The sequence below is a fragment of the Artemia franciscana genome, chromosome 13 (assembly GCF_032884065.1).
Source record: "Artemia franciscana chromosome 13, ASM3288406v1, whole genome shotgun sequence".
In the NCBI taxonomy this organism is placed as follows: Eukaryota; Metazoa; Arthropoda; class Branchiopoda; order Anostraca; family Artemiidae; genus Artemia; species Artemia franciscana.
This window is the reverse complement of record NC_088875.1, coordinates 31,382,093-31,408,813: the sequence shown is the minus strand read 5'-3', so window position 1 is coordinate 31,408,813 and position 26,721 is coordinate 31,382,093. Positions and strand designations below refer to the sequence as shown.

Below are 26,721 nucleotides of genomic sequence, written 5' to 3'. Positions count from 1 at the left end.
TTTCCTAAATTTTGAAAAAAAAACATTGATTTGGCTCAAAATTCTACTCAAATAACATGAATTGTATTTTCAGAACTAAAGGCAGAGAAAAAGCAACTAGTAACTGAAAATTAAGGTAGAATGTTGTTTTATCAAAATTTCAATAGGTACAGACTTGTCATGTAGGCAAATTTTAGGGCCCTCTAGAAGGAGAAGGAGTGGAGATGGGTACTTTATAATCCCTTCCCAGAACATACTTTAGCCTATAGACTCATCCCTGAAAGTTTCATTTTCCTAACCTAAACCCTTTCTGAGATAGGAAGAAGTCAATTAACTAGAATTTACCGCAACTTTAAAAATACTAAACCATAAGTGAACTGATGTAAATTGTTTGACCCAATAATGCCAGTTCGCGTTGATTCCCCCTGGACTTGTGCTTCAATTAAGATATTATATTTAGTAATACCCTTATAATTATGTATCAGCTCTCCTAAAATAAATTATGTCTATGTTCCAAGTGACGCTGTCCAAATATTAAACTGGCTTTCAAGTATTTTTGTATTTCTCGTTGTTAGTTAGATTTTGGACTTGGTGCTGAAGACGTGCTGAGCGATTGGATGAATATATTTTAACTTAAACTGTGTAATAGTTCTATTTTTTTATTAGAAGAAGGTCAATAGCAATTGTTACAGTTGTGGAAGTATGGATCAGTTCGACTTTACTTATTTTATTGATTGGAAGTTAGTTAATTTTGGATTTTGTTTTGATGGCATGTTGAAAAAGTGGATGTATATTTTGAATTCAACTTGTGTAATTATTCGATTTTTCTATTTGAATAGAGTATTATTTTTAGGGTAAACTTGTTGTGGTTGATCATATATAATCATCTTAATCCATTTGATAGCTTTAAGGTCCTCTAGACGTGTAGTGGTAGACTAGAAGCATGAAAAGCTGAATCAGTGATATTTGAATGTATATTACTTTTGAGGTATGGGAAATTCATTACTTCAAAATTGAAATCGTCAGTTTTATTATATATTTGATAGCACTTTTATTATAATTTGTTATTATCAGAAATATTGATATTTAAATCTAAAAAATGGTCATATTGTCTTGTCCCATAGCTAGGTTCTAGAATTAACTCTAATGGATAGATATTTTTCGAAATCTCCATAAACTTAGCGCAATTTATCACCAGATAGTAATTCTTGCATATGATTTTTCTTGGTTTGTTGCTTTGGCTTTTCTAAATGTGTGCTAAAAATAAAAACAAAATTTCCATGAAGGGAGAGCAGGATTTACTAGCATTATTTAAAAAAAAAACTATTAAAAAATAAATGTGAAAAAGCTTTTTCAGCTGGAAGTAAGGAACAGCAATAAAACTTAAAACAAACAGAAATTATTACCCATATGAGGGGCTCACCTCCTTCTAATACCTCGCTCTTTACGCTAAAGTATTTTTAGTAATTTCAACTATTTATTCTACGGCTTTTGAGATTCAGGGGTCATTCTTAATGAATTGGGATAAAATTTAAGCTTTAGTGTAAAGAGCGAGGTACTGACGATGGGGCGAATCCCCTCATATATGTAATAAAAACATTAGAATACAAAAGTTCTTTACGTAAGCTAATTTATAAGTTACGTAAATCTTTTACCAATAAAAATATTCGTAAAAAATTAAAAGTTCTAGTTGCTTTTTTAATTAACCAAAAAATCGGAGGGCAACTAGGCTTCGTCCCCCGCTCTTTTTTTCTCAAAATCATTCGATCAAAATTACGAGAAAGCTATTTAGCAAAAAAAAAGAAAATGCAAATTTCGTTTTGATTATTCCTCTGCGGAGAGCCAAAATCAAAACATGCATTGATTCAAAAACGTTCAGAAATTAAATAAAAAAAAACAAGTTTTTTTAACTGGAAGTAAGGAGCGATATTAAAACTTAAAACGCACAGAAATTACTTCGTATATGAAAGAGGCTGCTACCTCATCAACGTCCCGCTCTTTACGCTAAAATTTTTTACTGTTTTAAAAAGAAGAATTGAGAGAAAGAGTCAAACTTTAGCGTAAAGAACGGGGCGTTGATGAGGTAGCAGCCTCTTTCATATACGAAGTAATTTCTGTGCGTTTTAAGTTTTAATGTCGCTCCTTACTTCCAGTTAAAAAAACTTGTTTTTTTTTTATTTAATTTTGATGAAAACACCAAAGCAACTGAGTAAAAAAAAAATATATAACTGAATGAAGATAATTTTTTTGTTGCAAAATAATCATCCTGTTAGCTATTCTTGAAAAAAATTCTTTTGGTCTAGTAGGTTATCTCATTCCGTGGTGATAATGTAAAAAACTTAATTCCCTTATTGACTATGGTTCATTTTCATAAGACAATCTTAAATTGGGTTAAAATTTAAATTTCTCGTGTCTATATTTATTGAAACATTAGCAAAAATATGTTTTTCTTAACTTTTATAGCCTCTCTTGTCCACTGAGAAAAACCTCTATCATTAGAAATAACCCTGACCTCATCAAATTGTACAAAATATTCAGGATGAAAGAAAATATGTTCATTCAGAGCCGAAACAAGAATTTCAGGAGCCTTGCTTAATTGTAGGGTTTTTCTATGGATTTGTGATACTCAATAAGTCTTTCAAGAAATTGTTGGTGAGTTCTACCAATATAAAACTTCCCACAAGAACAAGTAATTCTATACGAACCGCTAACTAAATTTCCCTGGGTTAAATCTTTCGCGAAATTAAGGAAACTACCTATTGGTCTTACCGATGGGAAACAAGTATCAATGTTATGTTTACGTAAAATTCGTTTAAGCATCTTTCCCAAAACAGGAAAATAAGGCAAAGAAATGAAACTTTTAGACACAATTAACTCTAAGACTACACCACTCCAATAACCCTATTATTATGTTTAATATGTCTATTTTCTACTTATTGTATCAATGATTTTAATTGGGTAGCTATTAAAAAATCAAATATCCTTCAAATACAATAATTCAAAATCCAGAAATTCCTGGTATCAAATTTTGAAAACTATCTCCCGGTGAAATCACAACCCCTCGTTTCACCAAAACAGCGTGGCACAAATGAAAATTCAAATATCTATGATTGTGCGTAGGCTTTCTGTATATTGAGAACGGAAAAGATGTTTACGATGTTTACGGGAAAGACCTAGGGAATCTAAACTGTGTTTCCAAATGCAAACCACATCATCCATGAACCTACCCCAGGAACAAGGGGAGAGCCTAAAACCGTTTATAGCGGATTTATAGCGGTATCAATAGAATCCATGAAAAGATTTGCCAGCAAAGGATTGAGGGATGCCCCCAAATGTAAACCAAATACCTGTTTGTAAAATTCTCCTCTAAAGCCAAAATAAAAAGAATATTCATTTACCAGGATAACCAACTTCAAAATGACTTTAATATACAAACTAGCCAAGGTTACATCTTGTATTAAATCAAAGTGCTTTTGTAATTTAATCCTTAATATATCTCCGCACATTTTTGCATTACAATTCGGATATGTGGAAAACACATCAATACTACAGAGAATTGAATTCTCCTCCAATGTAAACTTATTCAACTAATTTGTAACGTCAGTCGAATTTTTCGAATATGATTTATGTGTTCCTAAGAGAGACCGCAATGCCACCGACAACCACTTTCCTAATTTTGAAACAGGTGACGACAAAGTTGGTGCAATGGGATGGAGGGGGGCTCCAGTCTTATGAATTTTGGGTAGACCATAAATCTTGGGTGCAGAACAAACCCTTCGATATTTTTTTTTTAATAAAATTGTAAGGTATTGTATAAATCGTTTTTCAGTGACTCCAATTGCTTTTTGGTCGACTCTACATATTTATCCGTAAGATCAAAATCTAGTTTTTTGTAAGTAACGGTATCAGAAATAATGGTTTTCATTTGGCGATCAGAATCAACAGTATTGCCTTTATCTGCTCTATTGATAGCTAGGACCTTATCCTTTTTCAAATCAGAAAGTATTTTAATGTCATTTTTTGTGATCTTTTTCAATTCTGCTCATATTAAACGTGTTTAGTTTTACTACAATTTCGGCTCAGTTCCTGAGCAGCCTCGACTTTATCAGGAGAAGCCATAATTCCTGACTCCATCTTTGAGATTATTTTTGAAATAATTTTGATAAAAACATGAAATTTACAGTGGAGTTTGAGGGAAATGACAAACTTTTCATTAATTAAAAGTGATTTCCATTTACTGTTCTCAATATATAGAAAGCCTACGCGCAATGATAGATATTTGAATTTTCATTTGTGCTACCCTGTTTTGATGAAACAAGGGATTGTGATTTCACTGATGGATAGGGCTTTCAGAATTGGTTCCCAGGAATTTCTGGATTTTGAATTATTGTATTTGAAGGATATTTTATTTTCTAGCAGTTACCAAATTGAATTCATTAATAAAATAATAGAAAACAGTCGTATTAAACATAATAAGATGGTTGTTGGAGTGTTGTAGTCTTCTAGTTAATTGTGTCTAAAAGTTTCATTTATTTGCCTTATTTTCCTGTTTTGGGAAATATGTTTAAAGGAATTTTACGTAGACATAACATTAATACATGTTTCCCTACGCATATTGATGCCACCCTGTTTTGGTGAAACAAGGGGTTGTGAATAGCATCACCTTAAAAGCTAATACAGGTAAATAAAGCTAAATAATAATAATAAATAAAGCTAAAGAATAGCTAACAGGAAGATTATTTCACAACAGAATAATTAATTTCCTTTCCATTTTTATACTTTTTTACTTAGTTGCTTTGGTGTTCTCATCGAAATAACTCTAATAGCTTCTGTTCCCTACGTGGATCAGTTGCGACAATTGTACTTAATTAATATTGGTGGTGGTTTTATGTGTTTTTAGTTTATTTTTTTTATTTGTTTCTTTTGTGCTTTAAACGCCTAGTTTACATACAGGCGAAATATTTGCGTCGTTTTAGTCTTTCATCTTTTCACTCTACTGGCCGCAGTCTTGTTTGTTGTCTTTTCATTGAGTTATATCTTTCTTTGCTTTTGTTTTTTGTAATGGTTGGCCAGTTGGGCTTAAGAACTTCCAATAGACACAAGATATCTGGATGCTATATCCGGCTCAGTTGCATGAATTTATTTCATGTGTGGTAGAGGAACTTTTCAAAATACTTCAAATTAATGAATAATAGGCAAACACTATGGTAATTGAAATGACAAAAGATTAAAAACGGATTATAATTAATTTTTGGTAATTTAAGGATGCCTTAACTAAATGCATAAAACTGTTGTCGCCATAGGAGACAATTTTGCACACTTCTACTACTGCTACTAATAACTCACCACAGCACCAAGCCGCCTAACACCGCTAAGTATGCTCCTCCTCCATCTCAATCTATTCAAATCCTCCTTCTTCACACCCTCCCAGGAAGTTCCCATTTCCTTTAAATATTTCTTTATGACATCCTCCCACCCCAAATGAGGACGACCTGTTCTCTGTTTAGCCCTAGACGGTTGTCCAAAAAGGACAATCTTCGACAGTCTGTCACCTTTCATCCGCAGAATGTATCCTAGCTATCTCAACCTTTCTTTCATTATAGCCATAGAAGGTGGGGTTGAACCACATTTTTCGTACAGCCTACTGTTTGAAATATGGTCAGTCAGCCGTATACCCAGAACAGTCCGTAGGCAATTTCTCTGGAAAACATCTAGCAAGTCTTCAACCACTTTTTGGGGCGTTCATGCTTCAGAACCATTTTTGACCACTGTCATCACTGTAGCTTCCAATATTCTAATCTTGGTTTGCAGACTTATCTTCCTATTCTTCTAACCTTTTTTTTAACTGTGAAAAAAATACCTGAGCTTTGACTATTCTACTTTTAACACCTTCACTGCTCTCACCGTCTCTACTAATAATACTACAAAGGTAAGTGAAGCTGCCCATCTGCTCAATCTTTTCTTTACCCAACGTCAGCTTTTCATCTACACTTATTCGTAGCCTTAGCGACTTAGTCTTCTTAACGTTGATTTTGAAACCTATTCTAACACCTTGAACCCGAAATATCTCTAAAGGTTTATTCATTTTGCTCACACTTTCATCTAGAATGCTTAAATCATCAGCATAATCTGAGTCCATGAAATTTTTTTCTCCCCATTTGATTCCGTGGTTTCCCATTGCCTTTCCTGGGGTTCTTAAGACAAAGTCCTTCAAAATGATTCATATAGAGGGGGATTAAACACAACCCTGCTTAACTCCTGATTTAATACAAAACTAACTGCTAACCTCATATTCTACCTTAACCACAGTAGTGTTATTATCGTGCATAGCACTCATCACTCTAGTGTATTTGTCTGGTATAACGAACTTTAGTAAGGAGCGACCCGGCTCAATAGTAACCGAAACCCTAAAAATCCGAATTTTGATACCAGTAGTTACATCAAAAGAATTGCATTTTTATGCTGATTTTAGATATATAAGTTGCTTAAAGTTTAGTCTTACCCATAAAAAGTTACGAGCCTGAGAAAATTTGCCTTATTTCAGAAAATAGGGGAAAACACCCCATAAAAATCTAGGATTCTTAACGAAAATCGTACTATCAGATTCAGCGTATCTGAGAACCCTACTGTAGAAGTTTCAAGCTCCTATCTACAAAAATGTGGAATTTTGCATTTTTTCGAAGAAGACAGATCACGGATGCGTGTTTATTTGTTTGTTGTTTTTTTTTCTTCCCAGAGGTGGTCGTATAGACCCAGTAGTCCTAGAATTTAGCGAGAGGGCTCACTCTAACGGAAATTAATAGTTCTAGTGCCTTTTTTACCAAAAATGGAGGGCACCTAGGCCCCCTCCCACGCTCATTTTTTCCCAAAGTCACTGGATCAAAATTTTGAGATAGCCATTTTGTTCATCATAGTCGAAAAACCTAATAATTATGTTTTTCGGGAAGACTTAATCCCCCACAGTCCCCGGAGAAGGGGTTACAAGTTACAAGCTTTGACCATTGTTTACATATAGTAACAGCTATTGGGAAGTATGCAGGCGTTTTCAGTGGGACTCTTTCATTCTGGCGAGGGGGGGGGGGGGTTGGGGATAGGAGGTTACGTGGGAGGATCTTTCCTTGGAGGAATTCATCATGAGGAAAGAGAATTTCCATAAAGGAGGGCAGGATTTTCTAGCATTATTAAAAAAACGATGAGAAAATAAATTAATTAATTAGTATTTTTTAACAAATTTGTAATTACCATTAAAACATAAAGCGAACAGAAATTATTACGTATATGAGTTGTCCATGGCCTCCGCAATACCTCAATCTTTGAGTTGAAGCATTTTTGTTATTTCGACTTTATTCTTCCGCCTTTGTGATTCAGGGGCAAATCCTAGAGAATTGGGACAAAATTCAAGCTTCATTGTAAAGAGCGAGGTATTGACGAGGAAGGGGGCTCATATACGTAATAAAAATATACAAATATAGAAGTTCGTTGCGTAAGTTAATTCGTAAGTGACGTATATGTGTTACTAAATAAAAACGTACGTAAAAAATAAAAAACTTATAGCTGCCTTTTTAAGTAAAAAAAAAATGGAGGGCAACAGGGCCTCCTCCCCCACCTTTTTTTTATCAAAATCGTCCGATTCAAACTAAGAGAAAGCCATTTAGCCCAAAAAAATTAATAGGCAAATTTCGTTTTAATTATTCATATGCGGGGAGCCAAAGTCAAAACATGCATTAATTCAAAAACGTTCAGAAAGTTAATAAGAAAAAACGTTTTTTTTAACTGCAAGTAAGGAGTGATATTAAAATTTAAAACGAACACAAACCATTCCATATATGAAAGGATTGGTCCCCTCCTCGACGCCTCGCTCTTTACGCTGAAGTCTTTTATTGTTTAAAAAGTAGAGTTGTGAGAAAGAGTCGAACTTAAACGTAAAGAGCGAGGCGTTAAGGAGGGGACAACTGAACTTAGTGTCGCTCCTTACTTGCAGTTAAAACAAAACTTTTTTATTTAATACCATGCAAGGATATGACCTTTTCTAAAGCTCTTCTATCAACAGTATCGAACGCTTGCTCACAATCTATAAAACTGAGTATCAAAGGTGTTTGACAACTAAGGTACTTCTCAATTATTAACTTAAGATTGAAACACAAATGGACGAATCACTTGGAAAGTATAAGAAATTATTGGAACCTTCCTTCAGGTAAAAAACCTTCCTAACACGCAAAGTTTTGAACAACAAAATTTAAATATTACGAGGGATGTATAAGGATTTTTAGAAAGAATTAGGTGGGGTATGGCCCAAAATCGGTAAAGAGCCATAAGTCTAGAAGATAAGTCTATCTGAATTCTGAAAAAATACTTTAACTTGATTTTCAGTTTCGAATCCTATTCTCACTGGGTTTAATTTTGAAAATGTAGGCCTAGTTCACGTTCTTCAGTAGGATTTTAAGCTATATCAATGATTTGTTCCTAAAGTAGGAAATACATTTATTGGTATTTTAAATTAAGATTGAGTGAAGGTATGAGGAGGCTCAAAACACTTTTCTTGTCTCATTTGATTAAAGCTTTCGAATAAGGTTTCACAAGGTTATAACATAAATATTATTAAAGTTTTTCAAAGTATAGTGCCCTCTAGAGGAAGAAGGAGGGGGGGGGGGGGTATTTGCTTCAAAATAGCTTCCAAAGGGATCACCAAGACTACGGATATATTCCTGAGATTCATGTAACTCAACTGATTTGTAAGATAGCAGAAGTCTCGTAAACTAGATATTACCACGGAAACTAGCAACTATCTTGTACCAAAAATAAAAGGTTCAAAAATTGCTTCAATGAAGAAATAAAACTTGAAACTAACAATAAAACAGAATACACAAGAATGGCCCTTCATAAATCCTACAGATTAAATATATTGCTTGATTTGTAAGTTTTTTTTAGCCAGCTGTTTTTGCAATGTATTCGACAAGAATAGATTTAAAAAGAAGAAAATAGTTACAAATAATAAAAGGATGTATTTCCTCAAATCGGTTGTGATTATTAAAAGGGCGACATACGACACTTCTGTAATTTTCCAGGACGGCCGAAAAACGGGAAAAAGTTGCTCGGTTGTAGGTACTCTGAAGGATGGGGGCTAATTGAGAGAAAGGCAACATAGGTAAAATTTTAGTTAATTGACTTCTTGCTATCTCGGAACGGGTTTAGGTTAGGAAAATGAAACTTTCAGGGATGGGTCTACAGGCTAAAGTGTGTCCCGGGAAGGTATTTTAAAGTACCCATCTCCACTCCTTCTCCCTCTAGAGGGCCCTGAAATTTGCCTACATGACAAGTATTAAAATTTTGACAAAACAACATTTTACATTAATTTTCAGTTAATAGTTGCTTTTTCTATGCCTTTAGTTCTGAAAATTCAATTCCTGTTATTTGAGTAGAATTCTGAGCGATATTAATGTTTTATTTTCAAAATTTAGGAAATGTATTTGTGCATATCTTTAAAACCTTATAAAATGGAGTTGAGAATTTATGAAGCTGAAAACAATTTTGTTTACTTCAATTAAGCAGAAGATCTATTTTGCAAGGTTTCACTTTTATGACACACATATTTTTAAAGGTCATCAAAGGTTAGGTCCATCTAGAGGGAGAAGGAGTGGAGGTAGTTGCTTCAAAATACCTTCCTGGGACATACTTTAGTCTGTAAATTCATCCCTGAAAGTTTCATTTTCCTAACCTAAACCCTTTCTGAGATAGCAAAAAGTCAATTAACTAGAATTTTACCGCAACGTATTCTAACCAAGTGTTTATGCTCTTATCAGTCGTATAAATTAAATTCTAGTATTCTGAATAATTCAAAAGTATTCCATTTTATGGCGTATGTCTCCGGGACATGGAGTCTCCTGATTTCCATGGAGACCAGGAGACAAATCGCCGGTCTCCATGTTAAAGCTCCAGGAGAGTCATTCTAAATTGCAACAAAACCTGATAAAAAAGATTCGGATATCTCCTAGCGGTGCATATCTTCGTAACTGTATAGGATCAAACAATTTTAATTGCATTATTCAATTTCTTGTGCTGATTTCACCCATGATACATACATAACTCTTGTCGACAAAAATGGCATATGTCGCCCTTTTTATTATCACACCCGAAATGTTTTGCATCAAAAAACAAAGATGCTACGTTGTACCCCCCCCCCTCCAACTAGTCAAATGGACTTTTTGCCTTGCTGAAAAATAAATGCACAGTTCAAATTGGGCTGTTGATTTTCTATGCATCCGAAAAGAAAGAACTTAAATGTAGGCTACTGACGAAATTGCAATACACATTAATATAATGAACTATACTGATTGTTATGAATATACCTTAAAATCTCCTGGAATTTCAACAGTAGAATATTTGATATTTTAACATTATAGTGAGCAATGAAAAAGGTAAAAACGTTTTGTTTTCGATAAAATGCCGATTAAACTCGACCATTTTCGCATTGAGAGGTGGTGACACGACATAATCCTACTCCACACATCTGAAAATACTCTTTCTGATATACTCTTCAGTAACCTTTGGTTATATAAATATTTCTCGGACTTCTTTCTCGCTTTGCTTCTTGTTCGTTTTAAGTCACATTTCATTCGCGATAATTTCCGATTGTTTCTGATTTGAGGTCTAACATAAGCCAAATTCTGCTTGGTTTGAAAATTAACCAAGTGACTCCTCGTATTTAGGGGGAGGGATCTAAGCCCCTTGGTCCCTTCTGAATCTGTTCCTACTGTTACGGTAAATCCTATTTTGGTTTCAGGAGTCCCATCGTCGTAGTGTGATCCCAACGCTGAAATTCCATGGCCGTTTTTGTAGGGACAGATACAGTGTTACCAGTATGTGTTAACTTACCATTAAATTTAACTAAGTATAGAATAACCTAAACCCAATTTACAGGGAGAAACAAGCTAAGATGACAATACTCTAAGCACTCAGCTCTATCTGGTACTGTTTTCGGTATTTATATAAACGTGCTACCTTGTTAAAATGAATTAAGGTCACACCTTACCACATAATTGATATGCCCTAATCACTTACTCTTAATAATCTACCGGAACAATTGTTTTATATTTCCTTGTTTTTATATTCCTAAGAAGTTTGATTGTTAACCATAGATCTCGGTATTTTTATACGTTCTAGCTTAAGCCTACTTGTTTTAATGCATTCAACATGGCTCACCTTGTCTAATCTCAGTAATGTGTTTCTTTATCCCCTCCCAAGGGCGTTTGCAGGGGGGCTAAGGTCGCGGAACCCTCATCCCCGAAATGTTTGTCCAACTCATAAAACGTAGTAAAAATGAATATAAACAAATTTTGATGGTTTTTTTTTTCTACAACCCTCCCCCCAAGAAAATCCTGGATACGGCTCTGCCCCCTTCCCATTAAAAGTATAAAATCAGGGGGTTTCAATTTAGTGGAGAAGATCTGTATTTTTAAAATCTTTCGAAGGGAGATGCATTTTTTCTATTGTTCATTGAAAACATCAATTCTATTGAAGAATGCTTTTTTCGGTATTTTATTGAAAATGAAGTTCTTTGGTATTTTCATTGATAAAATAATAAAATTACCCACTGTATTCTGAAAAATACACCCCTTTCTACGTTTTTGTGAACTGAATCCACTATTCTTTGTGTAACTGCTGATTTTGACAATCACTAATTCCCTACAAGGTCGCTGCTTAGGTTTTTTTTCGGAAGTTATGAAGCCTTTCTGAAATCCCATGTCTTGTTCTTGGAAACTAAGATTTGTTTACAAGCAGGCTCATATTTATTTAGGCCTCTGAATTTTATCTTTCAAGGCTTAGTGTATGTTCAAACAGGTTTTCGGCTCTACCCTTTAATGATCTTATTGTGGCAGAAATATCGCACATGTTCCAGCTTTATTGATCCTAGAGGGGTGCCATTGCCAAATTCTAATCATAGTTCACCCCTCTATCTCTCATTCTTAGAATTTATAATATATCAGGGTTATATTCGGAATTTTTGTTATGGGAGGGATTTTTTTTTTACCTGCATTTTATCACTAATTTGAGGGGTAAAATATTTACGGGGGAAGGAATTCATTCCCGGTAACGCCACACCTCATGGATATGGCCCTGTAATATTGATTTTTTTTTAATTTATGTTGCGCAATGTATATATATCAGTCTCTATACATTATTAATCAAATTTATTTAATTTATTTAAATTAAATTATTAAATTTAATTAATTAAAAAACTTTACATTATATACATTATTAATCTATACATTATTAAGTAATTCCGATGTTTTTGCTGTCTTGACGAAGTAGGCCCCCATCCACGAAATGAACCCCTGCGTATTTGAACATGTCGTATTTTTGCAAAACTTTTCCTTCCAATTTTTAATGTCGGGCTTGACTATGTTGAGCTTTGTCATTTTGTGACAATTTTACGTAGCATGTCACCATATTTACTATTTTCTTGCTTGGTTACGCAACTCTGTTTTTATTACATCATCTTTGGTTCCGCTCACATAAAATTGTTTTAGGATTCTCCGGCGTTGGTTAACGCATAAGGGTTAGGTAATGCATAAACTCTGGAATTTCTAGCTAAGTTCTTCTTTTGAACTCCTTGCTTTTCTTATTCACTATCTGTCCATTTATTCACCCGCAGTATATTGTTGTTATAAAGTATAAAAATTAAATGATTTATCATTATTTAAGGCCTTAAGTCTGCAACCCGTGTTCTGGCATGCATGCATAATTTGGGAGGGGAAGGGTTTAATTTCAAAAACACTAAAATTGTGAATTATGTTGAACTTTGTTCTTGCTTGAAAATAGGAGACATTGATCTGGCTTTAAAAGGGAGGATTGAGTTATCAAACTTCAGTAAAACCTTAGAGTATCTGTGGCAGACATGCATATATGATTTCCCCCCCCCCCCATAAGTATGAATAAAAACATTTGTTAATAGTTCGAATAAGAAATACCTAGAAAAAGGGGGCAGTTTAGAATTGGGGTGGTCCAAATCCCCCTACGTCCCTACGTTACGTCTCTTGGTTGTGACTCTACTCTTCCCCACTTTATTTAATCTCTTATAATGTCTAGATAGTACTGAACAAATATGTAGCTTCTGTTCCCTACGTGGATCAGTTGCGACAATTGTACTTAATTAATATTGGTGGTGGTTTTATTTGTTTTTAGTTTATTTTTTTTTATTTGTTTCTTTTGTGCTTTAAACGCCTAGTTTACATACAGGCGAAATATTTGCGTCGTTTTAGTCTTTCATCTTTTCACTCTACTGGCCGCAGTCTTGTTTGTTGTCTTTTCATTGAGTTATATCTTTCTTTGTTTTTTTTTTTGTAATGGTTGGCCAGTTGGGCTTAAGAACTTACAATAGACACAAGATATCTGGATGCTATATCCGGCTCAGTTGCATGAATTTATTTCATGTGTGGTAGAGGAACTTTTCAAAATACTTCAAATTAATGAATAATAGGCAAACACTATGGTAATTGAAATGACAGAAGATGAAAAACGGATTATAATTCATTTTTGGTAATATAAGGTAAAGGTAGTTGAGAGTTTTTTGGATCATGTATGTGATTTTACAAGTTTTTTGCCCAAAATTTTTGCATTAAAAATGATAACAAAGCCGGGTTGTAAATTATGAATCAGTATGATTGCTAGGGGGAGTCTGAGAGGCTTTTTCTTTGTGATTCAGGGGGCTGAAATGTAAGTAATGACTAGACTAGTTTCAAAAAAAATTCTTGGTGTTGTCTAATTTCTTATATCCCTTTGTTTCTACCGCCATTCAATGCCTTAACTAAATGCATACAACTGTTGCCGCCATAGGAGGCAATTTTGCACACTTCTACTACTACTACTAATAATTCACAACAGCACCAAGCCCCCTGATGCCAACACAGCTACGTATGCTCCTCCTCCATCCCAATCTATTCAAAGCCTCCTTCTTCACACCCTCCCAGGAAGTTCCCATTTCCTTTAAATCTTTCTTTATGACATCCTCCCACCCCAAATGTTGACGACCTGTTCTCTGTTTAGCCCTAGACGGTTGTCCAAAAAGGACAATCTTCGACAGTCTGTCACCTTTCATCCGCAGAATGTATCCTAGCTATTTCAACCTTTCTTTCATTATAGCCATAGAAGGTGGGGTTGAACCACATTTTTCGTACAGCTCACTGTTTGAAATATGGTCAGCCGTATACCCAGAACTGTCCGTAGGCAATTTCTCTGGAAAACATCTAGCAAATCTTCATCCACTTTTCGGGGCGTTCGTGCTTCAGAACCATTTTTGACCACTGTCATCACTGTAGCTTCCAATATTCTAAATGGGTTTGCAGACTTATCTTCCTATTCTTCTAAATTTTTTTTTAACTGTGAAAAAAATACCTGAGCCTTGATTATTCTACTTTTAACACCTTTACTGCTCTCACCGTCTCTACTAATAATACTACAAAGGTAAGTGAAGCTGCCCATCTGCTCAATCCTTCCTTTACCCAACGTCAGCTTTTCATCTACACTTATTCGTAGTCTTAGCGACTTAGTCTTCTTAACGTTGATTTTGAAACCTATTCCAGCACCCTAAACTCGAAATATCTAAAGGCTTATTCATTTTGCTCACACTTTCATCTAGAATGCTTAAATCATCAGCATAATCTGAGTCCATGAAATTTTTTCTCCCCATTTGATTCCGTGGTTTCCCATTGCCTTTCCTGGGGTTCTTAAGACAAAGTCCTTCAAAATGATTCATATAGGGGGATTAAACACAACCCTGCTTAACTCCTGATTTAATACAAAACTAACTGCTAACCTCATATTCTACCTTAACCACAGTAGTGTTATTATCGTGCATAGCACTCATCACTCTAGTGTATTTGTCTGGTATTAAACAGTTCGTGATAACTAACTTTAGTAAGGAGCGACCCGGCCCAATAGTAACCGAAACCCTAAAAATCGGAATTTTGATACCAGTAGTTATATCAAAAGAATTGCATTTTCATGCTGATTTTAGATATATAAGTTGCTTCAAGTTTAGTCTTACCCATAAAAAGTTACGAGCCTGAGAAAATTTGTCTTATTTCAGAAAATAGGGGGAAACACCCCGTGAAAAACTAGGAATCTTAACGAAAATCGTACTATCAGATTCAGCGTATCAGAGAACCCTACTGTACAAGTTTCAAGCTCCTATCTACGAAAATGTGGAATTTTGTATTTTTTTCCAAGAAGACAGATCACGGATGCGTGTTTATTTGTTTGTTGTTGTCTTTTCTTCCCAGGGGTGGTTGTATAGACCCAGTGGTCCTAGAATGTAGCCAGAGGGCTCACTCTAACGGAAATTAATAGTTCTAGTGCCTTTTTACCAAAAAATGGAAGGCACGTAGGCCCCCTCCCATGCTCATTTTTTTCCAAAGTCACTGGATCAAAATTTTGAGATAGCCATTTTGTTCAGCATAGTCGAAAAACATAATAATTATGTTTTTTGGGAAGACTTAATCCCCCACAGTCCCCGGAGAAGGGGCTAGAAGTTACAAACTTTGACCATTGTGTACATATAGTAATGGCTATTGGGAAGTATGCAGGCGTTTTCAGTGGGACTTTTTCATGTTGGCGGGGGGAGGGGGGGTCGGGGATAGGAGGTTATGTGGGAGGATCTTTCCTTGGAGGAAATCATCATGAGGAAAGAAAATTTCCATAAAGGAGGGCAGGATTTTCTAGCATTATTAAAAGAAAACGATTAGAAAATAAATTAATTAATTATTATTTTTTAACAAGTTTGTAATTAGTATTAAAACATAAAGCGAACAGAAATTATTACGTATATAAGGGATCCATCGCCTAGACAATACCTCGCTCTTTATGTTGAAGCATTTTTGTAATTTTGACTTTATTCTTCGGCCTTTGTGATTCAGGGGCCAATCCTAGAGAATTGGGACAAAATTCAAGCTTCATTGTAAAGAGCAAGGTATTGACGAGGGGGGGGGCCTTATATACGTAATAAAAATATGCAAATATAGAAGTTCGTTGCGTAAGTTAATTCGTAAGTTACGTATATGTGTTACTAAATAAAAAGGTACGTAAAAAAAATTAAAAAGTTATAGCTGCCTTTTTAAGTAACAAAAAATTGGAGGGCAACTGGGCCTCCTCCCCCACTTTTTTTTTATCAAAATCGTCCGATTCAAACTAAGAGAAAACCATTTAGCCCAAAAAAAATTAATAGGCAAATTTCGTTTTAAGTATTCATATGCGGTGAGCCAAAGTCAAAACATGCATTAATTCAAAAACGTTCAGAAATTTAATAAAAAAAACATTTTTTTTAACTGCAAGTAAGGAGCGATATTAAAATTTAAAACGAACATAAGCCATTCCATATATGAAAGGAGTGGTCCCCTCCCCGACGCCTCGCTCTTTACGCTGAAGTTTATTTTTCAAATTTATTTTTCAAAATCTAGTGTTGTAATTTTTCTGATTTTTTACCCCATAGAAGTATCAAAAGAGGCGTTTTTCTGTGAAACTACTCCCAAAAAAAAAATATGTCAAAATCTCAGGTTTAGCAAATGCCCCTCAAGCTCCCAAATTAAAGTCACAGGCACCAGTTTAGAGGCACAGAGGCAGGTTTGGAATGAAGACTTGATGTCCACCTTTGAAGGAAAGCATAAAAAAAACTCCTGGTCGGTTTATGTCATTTGGAGAGGGGAAATAGTGGTCCCTCCCTAGATAATTTTGAAAAGAGACCACTAAAATCCCTCCTCCCTATTTTTTGCAAAATATTCCGTCTACCAAATAATTTCAGTAAATTGCGCCAATACTTCTCGAACACCACTGGTTTTTGATCCAAACAGTTCGTGGCTACAATCAGTAAGTAAGGAGTGACCCGGCTCAATAGTAAAAAAATTCTAAAAAACAGAATTTTTATACTAACTGCAATTTTATGCTGATTTCAAGTATATAAGTTTTTGTCCAGTTTAGTTCTACTCATCAAAAGTTATGAGCCTAAGAAAATTTGCCTTGTCTTTGAAAAAGGAGGAAACAGCCCATGAAAGTCATAGACACTTATTAAAATCACATTATCAGATTCAGCGTGTCAGAGAACCTTACGTTAGAAGTTGTAAGCCCCCATCTGCAAAAATGTGGAATTTTATATTTTGTTTTGCCAGAAGAAAGATCATGGATGCGGGTTTACTTTTTTTCCCAGGGGTGATTGTATCGACCCAGTGGTCCTAGAATATCGCGAGAGGGCTCACAGGTTTGCCCCCTCGTCAATTACTCGGTCTTTATACTAAAGTTTTTTTATTATTTAAAAAGAGCTATTTATTCTAATTAAAAGGCCTTTGTTATTCAGGGGTCATTCTTAAAAAATTCGAACACAATTCGAACTTTAGTGGAGAGAGCGAGGAATTGACAAGGGTTATCCCTACCCTCAAATACATAATAATTTCTGTTCGTTTTAATTTTTATTGTTGCTTCTTACTAAAGTTGAAAAAAAATCATTACTTTTAATTTAATAATAAGAAACTATCTATTCAAAGCTTTGCAGCATTTCAATGGGGCCAAGTCTTCGTCGAGCAAAATTTGTTATGGAAGTGAAAAAGATGATTTATATGCATATCATTGGGCATATATGAATTTTTTTGCAGATCATGGTATTTTGGAGGGTTGAAAGTGGGGTTTTAATTCCCGCCTGAACAGACATGTCTGACTAAATCTAAATTCAGTTTAAATGTATATAAATGTAAATTAGTTCACTTGAAAATTATTGGAGCAACTTGCAGTAAGCAGTTGTAATTATTCACACTGTGCGCAGTCATTTGGGGAACGTACGCAGAGAAAAATGCTCTGGGCCCATACTTCCAGAAATCTGAAGATTGTTCTGTATTGTTTTCATCATTTTTAGTCGTTGTATTTTCCCCCACCCTCCAAAATAAATTCATGACAACGTACTTCCAGTCTCCTTCTCGTTTTTCATTCCAAATAAAATACCCATTCATGTGGATGAAAGTTCTGCATGACTTGATCTTTCACTTGGCTGAAGCCATCATAACCTCCATATTAGTGTTCTCTGATGTTTAAATACATTGTATGCGTATGTTTAAATACGTGTGAACATTTTGTATAGGAAAAAAGGAAAATAACGATTTAATATGGGTGAAAACAAAGCTCATGGCAGCACTTGATACCCCCTCCCCTTCCATACCCCAAGAATTTCATGGCAAGACTCATCTCTTCTCTTTTCCGGTAGGCACCTTAATGTATTATCTATGTTGCATAGAAAAAGTATTATTGAAATGAGTGATGCTATAACCCCCATCCTTTCCCATAGTCCTTTCTTATGCACATGTTCACTGCTTGAGGCACGGATGCCTTCAAGACGAGGCTAGTTAGACTGTTGCTCTAGCAGTAACCCAGTGCTCTAAACAAATACCACCACCATATTCCTCTGTCATCTGGTATTTCATTGAGCCTAATTTTTGCCGCTTAAAGCACGAATCCTTAAAGCCGTCAATGGTTAGACGATTGCTCAAGTGCTTGTAACCATTGCGCTTCACACATACCAACAGTATATACTCATTCTCCTATGGGGTTCCCATCTAGCCCATGTCCATTACACTTCTTGTAGTCAATTACAGACAGTGGAATTTTTTTTTCTTTCTGGCCCAAATCCCTTGGTTTATAATTGCAAGTTCACAGTCGGGGCAGATTGTGGGAGGCCCTTGTAGGCCTTGAATGGGACTCTTATTGGCCATTCATATTCATTTCTTTGACGGTAATCCGTCGGTAAATAGATTGTCAAATTTGTCAATATATTGCTTCCCCCTTACTCCACCGTGAATTAACACGTTCGAACCTCAACAGGTTCTAACCCAACGTGAATTAGCATGAGAGGGTTGACTCTAGTTCAGCATTGTGGAGTGACATGGGCATGAGAGGAAAATTTTCAAGTAAGTCAACCTGCATGTGTTCCCCAGCGAAAGAAACCTCCAACAGGTACGACTCTAGTTCGGCATTTGTGAGAGGGACACGCATGCACGGAGAGGTGTAGCATAAAATGGGAGACAATAACAACGGCAATCAAAGGGATAAAATTAACCCTGACTTGGCTGCCCACTTAATTGAACAATCTGTCTTGGCTTTTTACCACCATTGGCCATGACCTTGACTTTTCCCACAACTATTCCCTCTTTTGGTTTTTTGTTTTTAAATTCAAGATTTTTTGAATTTCACATTAAATTTTGTTTTGTTTTAATTGAATTAAAAAAAAAAAAAAACCAAAAGAGGGAATAGTTGTGGGAAAAGCCAAAGTCTTGGCCAGCCAATGGTAGTAAAAAGCCAAGACAGATTGTTCAATTAAGTGGGCAGCCAAGTCAGGGTTAATTTTATCCCTTTGATTGCCGTTGTTATTGAATTGCCGTTGTTTTTAAATATCAAGATATTTTCGCATTAAAATGCACCCTTTGAGGCATCTGTCCTCTCCCTAACTATAAAACAATCAAAGAACCAAACTGTAGAGGTCAAAATCATTTAGAAACAGATAAATATCGCTATGAGCAAAGTTGGACAACACAGACCTAGGTCAAAATCATCCCAACAAAAATCTGCTATCACATTTGTGGTATGGGATTGTGCATTATTATGAATGAAAGCCATGCCTTTCGTGACTATTCCTCAGCGCTTCTTATGTATTGCGTGGCGTAGTGGCAATTGCGTGGCAAGCATCTGGTAATGAAGTTCTTTATTGAAAATTCTTCATTGTGGACAAAAATCAAGCAGTAAACTGCCTTGTTTATTAAAGTACTGTGAACATGACTTTTACATGTGCTTGGGTTTGACTTCTGCTAGTGAGGTTTGCCTATTTTCCATTGATCACCGTCTGGTTTCAGAAGTATTGTAAGCAACCCAAGTTTCATCTCCCATGACTACCTGCAATAAAAATGAATGACCACCCTCATCATCGGGTTCAACAGCATGCCAGGGTGTAAGAAAAGGCAAGAAACTTAATATTAAGGAGCCTGAGTCACTGAAGTTATAAATAAACTAGGATGAAGAGTAGGTGACATAAATATTGCTCAACTGGGTAGCTTCCCTTGCACAGGTTGCATTACTAGCAAAGATGGCGGATGCAGTGAATATATAAAAAGTAGAATTGTCAAGCCGCAGGGCGTTTTTGTACCTCGAAAAATTTTGTAAGAATTTGGAAGACCAGTCTTAAAATAAATGTATGAAAAATACGGTTCAATCCTACTTTCCCGGGCTATTATAAAAGAAAGATTGAAAGATGATTATCTTATGTTTTACATAAATTGGCTGATAGGTTACAGAAGAGTGTGTTTGTTTGCACTGCAGTAGGGACCAAATAAAAAGTAAGACGTCCCCAAATGCGATGTCAAGAAGTTCTAAATAAGGACTAGAAGATACAGGACTTCGTGGGTTGGAGTAAAGAATGAGGCTATGAGTAGATGGAGTTGGAGGAAGGGCATGTAGTGCTACAATGAGTTGTCAGTATTAGCAGTTGCATTACCATTCCATGTGTGCAAATTTCAAGATGTGTCTTAGTTTCAAGTAAGACAATCATCCCTGATTTGTTCATTTCAGGTTCGCCTTCACGTAGCTCATATAAAAATGGCTTCAAGTTCATCTGGAGACAATGTTGTGGTCTCAAACCTGCCCCTATTGTTTGCAAATGGCCAGCCTAATTCACTTAATGCCATGTCTCTAGTAAGTCTCTCCCTCTCTCTCCCCTTCTCTCTTCCTCCCTCCCCTCTCTCTCTCTTCCTCTCTCTCTCCCTTCCTCTCTCCCCCCTCTCTCTCTTTCTCTCTCTCTCTCTCTCCTCTCTCTCCCTCCTCCTCTCTCTCCTCTCTCTCCTCTCCTCTCTCTCTCTCTCCTCTCTCTCTCCTCTCTCTCTCTCTCTCTCTCTCTCTCTCTCTCTCTCTCTCTCTCTCTCTCTTCCTTCTTTTTTATCCTTTTGTACCCTCCTTTCCTGTGTTTAAGTTGAAAGTTTGAGCATTCTCCAGATTGTTTAAATAAAAAAAAAAAAAAAAAAAAAAAAAAACAGCCTGGTGCATGAGAGAAAGATTTATTAAACTTAAAGATATCAAAGGAATATAAAAGATAGTAAGGGCTAGGTTTTTAAATCGAATCTAAGTAAGAAAGAAGTATGTAAAAGAAAGAAGAGAAGAATATTTCTCTTCATCTTGTTAGTTGAAATTTGAGGGTTAAAGTATTTTTAATTCTTGAACATTTTCAAAAATGTTTGAACATTCCAAAGGCCCTTTTTTGTATTTTCATATTTCATATGTAGTCTTTTGCTAAACCAGGGTGCAATAATAGACAAGTAAGATAAAGCAAGGTTATGTATTAGGAAATAAATTATTTTTTTACCAATATGAAACACCAATTTAGTTGTGCAAAAGAATTCAGTTTGAAAGTTATTGATTTAACAATTTACGAGTATGTCTTTAAAATAAGATCACAACCGTACCTAAGAGTGGAACTTTGTGTCTCTTTAAGCAATTTTAATCTGCTTAAGACCTTTGCAGAAATTTTCAAAACAGGATTTTCTTAGATGTTAAAGATAAATATAGCTGAAAGGTCTTGTTGTAACCAAAAACATTGTTGGTTCTTTTCTCATTTAAGCATCATTCCTTTAAATATGTTGTATTTCTTTCCTACTTCATTCACACTCTTTTTCCAATTCTTGGCTAATCTGTCTTTTAAAAGTCTTATTTGCAAAACAACATTTAAAAAATAACACCAAATTGTGACTAGAAGTTTTATTTCAACTAACTAATCATTGACAAAGATAGCAACCTTTTATTTTCTATCAGTGTTCAAGTCCGCCTTTTTTTTTTCTTTATCTGTTTGTGACATAGATTTTTTCTGATGCTTAGAAATAAGATTTTGCATCCTACACATTAAAATATTTTGTTGAAAAAAAAACTGATCCAATAAACATGCACATTAGATGGTACCGATGTAATCCTACCATTCACAGGAATAGGTAATAAGGACATCCGTATATGACCATACCGTACAACCGTATCACCATCCTTCAAGATTGGTTTAAACGGCCTCTTTCCTCCAAGAGAGTTTGAAAAATTATGGCCTAAAACAGCTTTTTTTTATATCCCTCCCCTATCTGAAACAAATTAACAAATAGTGTTTGCACCTGTGACTGTGACCCTTGGGCTCCATAAAATATGTAATAGGAGCTGACATAACCGAAGAGTCTAAAATTTATTTTTAAAAAGGGAATTTTAACTACTCATTTTTAGAAAATTCTTAACTACTTAACTACCTGTTGAACAATGCTTGTTCCTAGTGCTGGTGGCGCCCAGGGAAAAATCAACCTCCCCGCATCCAACTGGAACATTTTATATTAGCTAGTAAATGACTAACACAGTCGCCTTAAAATCTTGGCCGTGATATTCCTTCTCTCTCTCGTTTTTTGAACTCCTCTGCTGATACACCTGACAACAGGAAACAGCTGTAGCCAATGCTTTTAATGCAAATCCACTTTTGAGTCTGAATATATTTTTTTTCTTTTTTTTGGAACTCTCAATTGTGTGTTGTTTCGTTTTTTTTATAATAGTCCCCATTTTCCTTACATAGGTGGACCTTCAGTATTTTATCCCTTTCTTAATGAAGTGTGCCACAGGGCAAGATCCGAAGTACTGGGAAACCTTACAAAAGCCATATTGGTGGCCAACAGATGTTCCCTTCTCTCAAGAAATTATTTACCCAAGTTTGGCTATTAGTGATATAAATCAGGTAAGTCTTCGGATTTTATTCTATAGTTTTCGTACCAAATGGAAAGTTGAGTTGTTTTAAAGCCATCTTGCTGTGTGAAGTCAGAACAATTAAATTGTGCTAAATATGATACCCTTCAAGGTCAGGTGCCGTAGTGACTCAAGGAATATCCTTTTGAGCAGTTATTGCCTCCTTAACTGGTAAAAGAAGCAACGACATAGATGTTTATAATGATGTTGGAAATTAGTATTTTTCTTTGATATAATGTACTCTACACTGTAATGTGTTGGGGTAAGCGTGGCAGATCAATAATAGTAATTGTGTTATTATAATAATGTAATAATAATGTTATAATAATGTAAGTATTTTTCTTTGATAAAATGTACTGTACACTGTAATGTGTTGGGGTAAGCGTGGCAGATCAATAATAGTGATTGTGTTGATTTCATAAATGCCAAACAACACTTAAATCAAGTAGGCTTTTAAACACTTAAATCAACAGTCTTTAATAATTAGTAATAATAATAATTTATTTTTAACTCACAACGTATACAGGGATGACACTTGTGGAGTATAACCAAGAAAAAAGAACGTACACCGCATACATAAAGACTTAAAAAGGTTAAAGAGCATAGTAAGTAAAGGAAACGAAAAACATTCAAGACAAAGAAGTACAAGAATCAAACAGTTCGTGGTAACGAACTGTAGTAAGGAGCGACCCGGCTCAATAGTAGCCAAAACTCTAAAAAATTGAGTTTTGATATCAATAGCTACATCAAAAGAATCGCATTTTAATGCTGATTTTAAATATATAAGTTTCATCAAGTTTAGTCTTACCCATCAAAAGTTACGAGCCTGAGAAAATTTGCCTTATTTAGGAAAATAGGGGGAAACACCCCCAAAAAGTCGTAGGATCTTAACGAAAATGACACCATCAGATCCAGTGTATCAGAGAACCCTATTGTAGAAGTTTCAAGCTCCTGTCTACAAAAATGTGGAATTTTGTATTTTTTTGCCAGAAGATAAATCACGGGTGCGTGTTTATTTGTTTTTTTTTTTGTTTTTTTTTTTCAGGGGTCATCGTATCGACCAAGTGGTCTTAGAATGTAGCAAGACGGCTCATTCTAACGGAAATGAAAAGTTCTAGTGCCCTTTTTAAGTGACCAAAAAAATTGGTGGCCATCTAGGCCCCCTCCCACGCTCATTTTTTCCAAAGTCAACGGATAAAAATTTTGAGATAGCCATTTTGTTCAGCATAGTCGAAAACCATAATAACTATGTCTTTGGGGATGACTTACTCCCCCGCAATCCCTGGGGGAGGGGTTGCAAGTTACAAACTTTGACCAGTGTTTACATATAGTAATGGTTATTGGGAAGCGTACAGACGTTTTCAGGGGGATTTTATTTTGTTTGGGGGTGGGGCTGAGGAGAGGGGGCTATGTTGGAGGATCTTTCCTTGGAGGAATCTGTCATGGGGGAAGAAAAATTCAATGACAAGGGCGCAGGATTCTCTAGCATTACTATAAGAAAACAATGAAAAATAAACATGAAAACGTTTTTTCAAAAGAAAGGAAGAAGTAGCATTGAAACTTAAAACGAACAGAGATTATTACGCATATGAGGGGTTCTAAAAATACTTTAGCATAAAGAGCGAGGTATTTAGGAGGAGATAAATACCTTGCTCTTTATGCTAAAGTATTTTTAGTAATTTCAACTATTTATTCTACGGCATTTCTGATTCAGGGGTCATTCTTAAAGAATTGGGACAAAACTTAGGATTTAGTCTAAAGAGCGAGGTATTAACGAGGGTACAAACCCGCTCGTATACATAATAAAAATATAAGGTTATGAAAGTTTGTTACGTAAGTTAATTCTTAAGTTACGTATATTTTTTACTAATAAAAACGTTCGTTAAAAATCAAAAGTTCTAGTTGCCTTTTTAAGCAACCGAAAAATTGGAGGGCAACTAGGCCTCCTTCTTCACCCCTTATTTCTCAATATCGTCTGATCAAAACTAAGAGAAAGCCATTTAGCCAAAAAAAGAATTAATATACAAATTTCATTTTAATAATTTATGTGCGGAGAGCCAAAACCAAACATGCATTAATTCAAAAACGTTCAGAAATTAAATAAAAAAAACTAATTTTTTTAGCTGAAAGTTAGGAGCGACATTAAAACTTAAAACGAACAGAAATTAATCCGTATATGAAATGAGTTGTCCCCTCCGCAATCCCTCGCTCTTTATGCTAAAGTTTGACTCTGCCACAATTCTACTTTTTAAAACAATTAAAAGCTTTAGCGTAAAGAGCGAGGGATTGCGGAGGGGACAACTCATTTCATATACGGATTAATTTCTGTTCGTTTTAAGTTTTAATGTCGCTCCTTACTTTCAGCTAAAAAAAATTAGTTTTTTTTATTTAATATGAAGCCATAACCGAAATAAGGTGGATAAGACGGTTAAACGGACCATGACTTAAATGAGCATTATTGAATAATATAGAACATAATATTAGAATAATATCTGTTAGTGAGTATACCGGAATTAATCATCAATTATTATGGAGGAGAGCCAGTATATGTGTGCTGTTAGGGGAGGTACCTGAAACCTCAAAAAGCATATTTCTAAGATGAAGTTTTCTAACCTTCCGTGATCTTTCAGACAAACATAAAAGGAGAGATAAGAGGTAGGGCATAGTTTGATCTGTATTTCTCCTTCATTTGAACTACGCTTGTAATTTGGGTACTGGAGTTCGATAGATCCCTCCTTATTCAATAAATACTTTAAGCGTAAAATAAAATATTACATTCATGTGCATTCCTGCACCAAACGGGTAGAGGCGCAGAGAGTTAATGTGCACCATCAGGAAATTTCCCCTGAGAGAAAGGGTAAGCAAGAACTACTAGGAGCTTTAAATTTACCAATATGTTGAATTGGAAAATTTCTCACTCTCCGATTTTTATATATGTTCATGTATTCTTCTTCCCAGGAAGAGGGAGGGCATTGCTCCTTACTCCTCTGTCCTTGCTGGGGGGCATCCCTATAAATTTTTGTTTATAAATTCTCTCGAGAACCGTGAAAATGATGGCCCCTAAATTCATTTTTATTATTTCGCCCCTCCCTCTTGAGAAATATTGAAACGTAAAATTTTTTGTCTGTTTTGCTGTTGGGGTGGCGCGAAGCGCCACCCCAACAGCTAGTATTGACATAATATTATGTATGTCTTTAATTATGAAAAACTAAACTTTCTTTTAAAACCAGGTTTGGACAAGTCGATTTCGAGTACTTGTGAATAACTGTTATATCCACTATGGCTGCAAATACCTTCTTGATTTCTCAGCGTACCTGCGTGACTGTGATAGGAAAGGCGTTACCTATCAGAGGAATAATGATGGAACAATCTCCATGTTTGATAGGACTGAAGGAAAGCTTTTAGTCAAATTTAGAGATGTAAATAGGGTAGGTAATAATGGTTGTCCTTTTTATTTCGTTATGTATGTTTGTAGCTGTTTGGTTTTTATTTTTGTGGCGAGGGATCAAAGAACTCCGGGAAGTAGACGCTACCTGCACTTTTATATGACATTTTTGTAAAAGCCTTTGAATATTGGTTTGTTATAGCTTACTTGATACCTAACCTGACAATACATGCGCTTTTCTATGACGGTTTTGTAAAAGCCCTTAAATACAGGTTTGTTATGGTTCACTTGATACCTAACCTCCCTTAGGCAGAATGTACTTGATTTTTGAAATGGGTAATCTGCCGTGATCTTTTTTTGTTTAATTCTATCTGTTTAAGATGATGGTCTTGGCCAAAAAGAAAATACGTGTGGAGATAGCTTAAAATACTGTTGTTTTGTATCGATAGTGTTATAAGGTCTATGGCGAGAACCAAGCTTTAAACAGACGAGTAAAACTAATCAATTGTCTTTGGGGATCTCTTTTTTGAGTTCTGATCACTGTCATAACAAATGAAAAATCCCATAAAGGGTCTCCAAATTGA

General features: G+C 35.2%; 1 protein-coding gene across 1 annotated transcript in view; it reads left to right on the top strand.

Annotated features, from left to right (window-relative positions):
- The first annotated feature begins 572 nt into the window (after positions 1 to 572).
- LOC136034297 (uncharacterized) overlaps positions 573 to 26,721 on the top strand; it is a 73,622-nt gene continuing 47,473 nt past the window's right edge. Inside the window, exons 1-4 of the mRNA XM_065715435.1 lie at positions 573 to 789; positions 20,569 to 20,691; positions 22,586 to 22,744; positions 25,983 to 26,180. Coding sequence (XP_065571507.1) covers positions 682 to 789; positions 20,569 to 20,691; positions 22,586 to 22,744; positions 25,983 to 26,180 — 588 coding nt within the window. The 5' untranslated portion in view covers positions 573 to 681. The remainder of the gene's footprint in view (positions 790 to 20,568; positions 20,692 to 22,585; positions 22,745 to 25,982; positions 26,181 to 26,721) is intronic.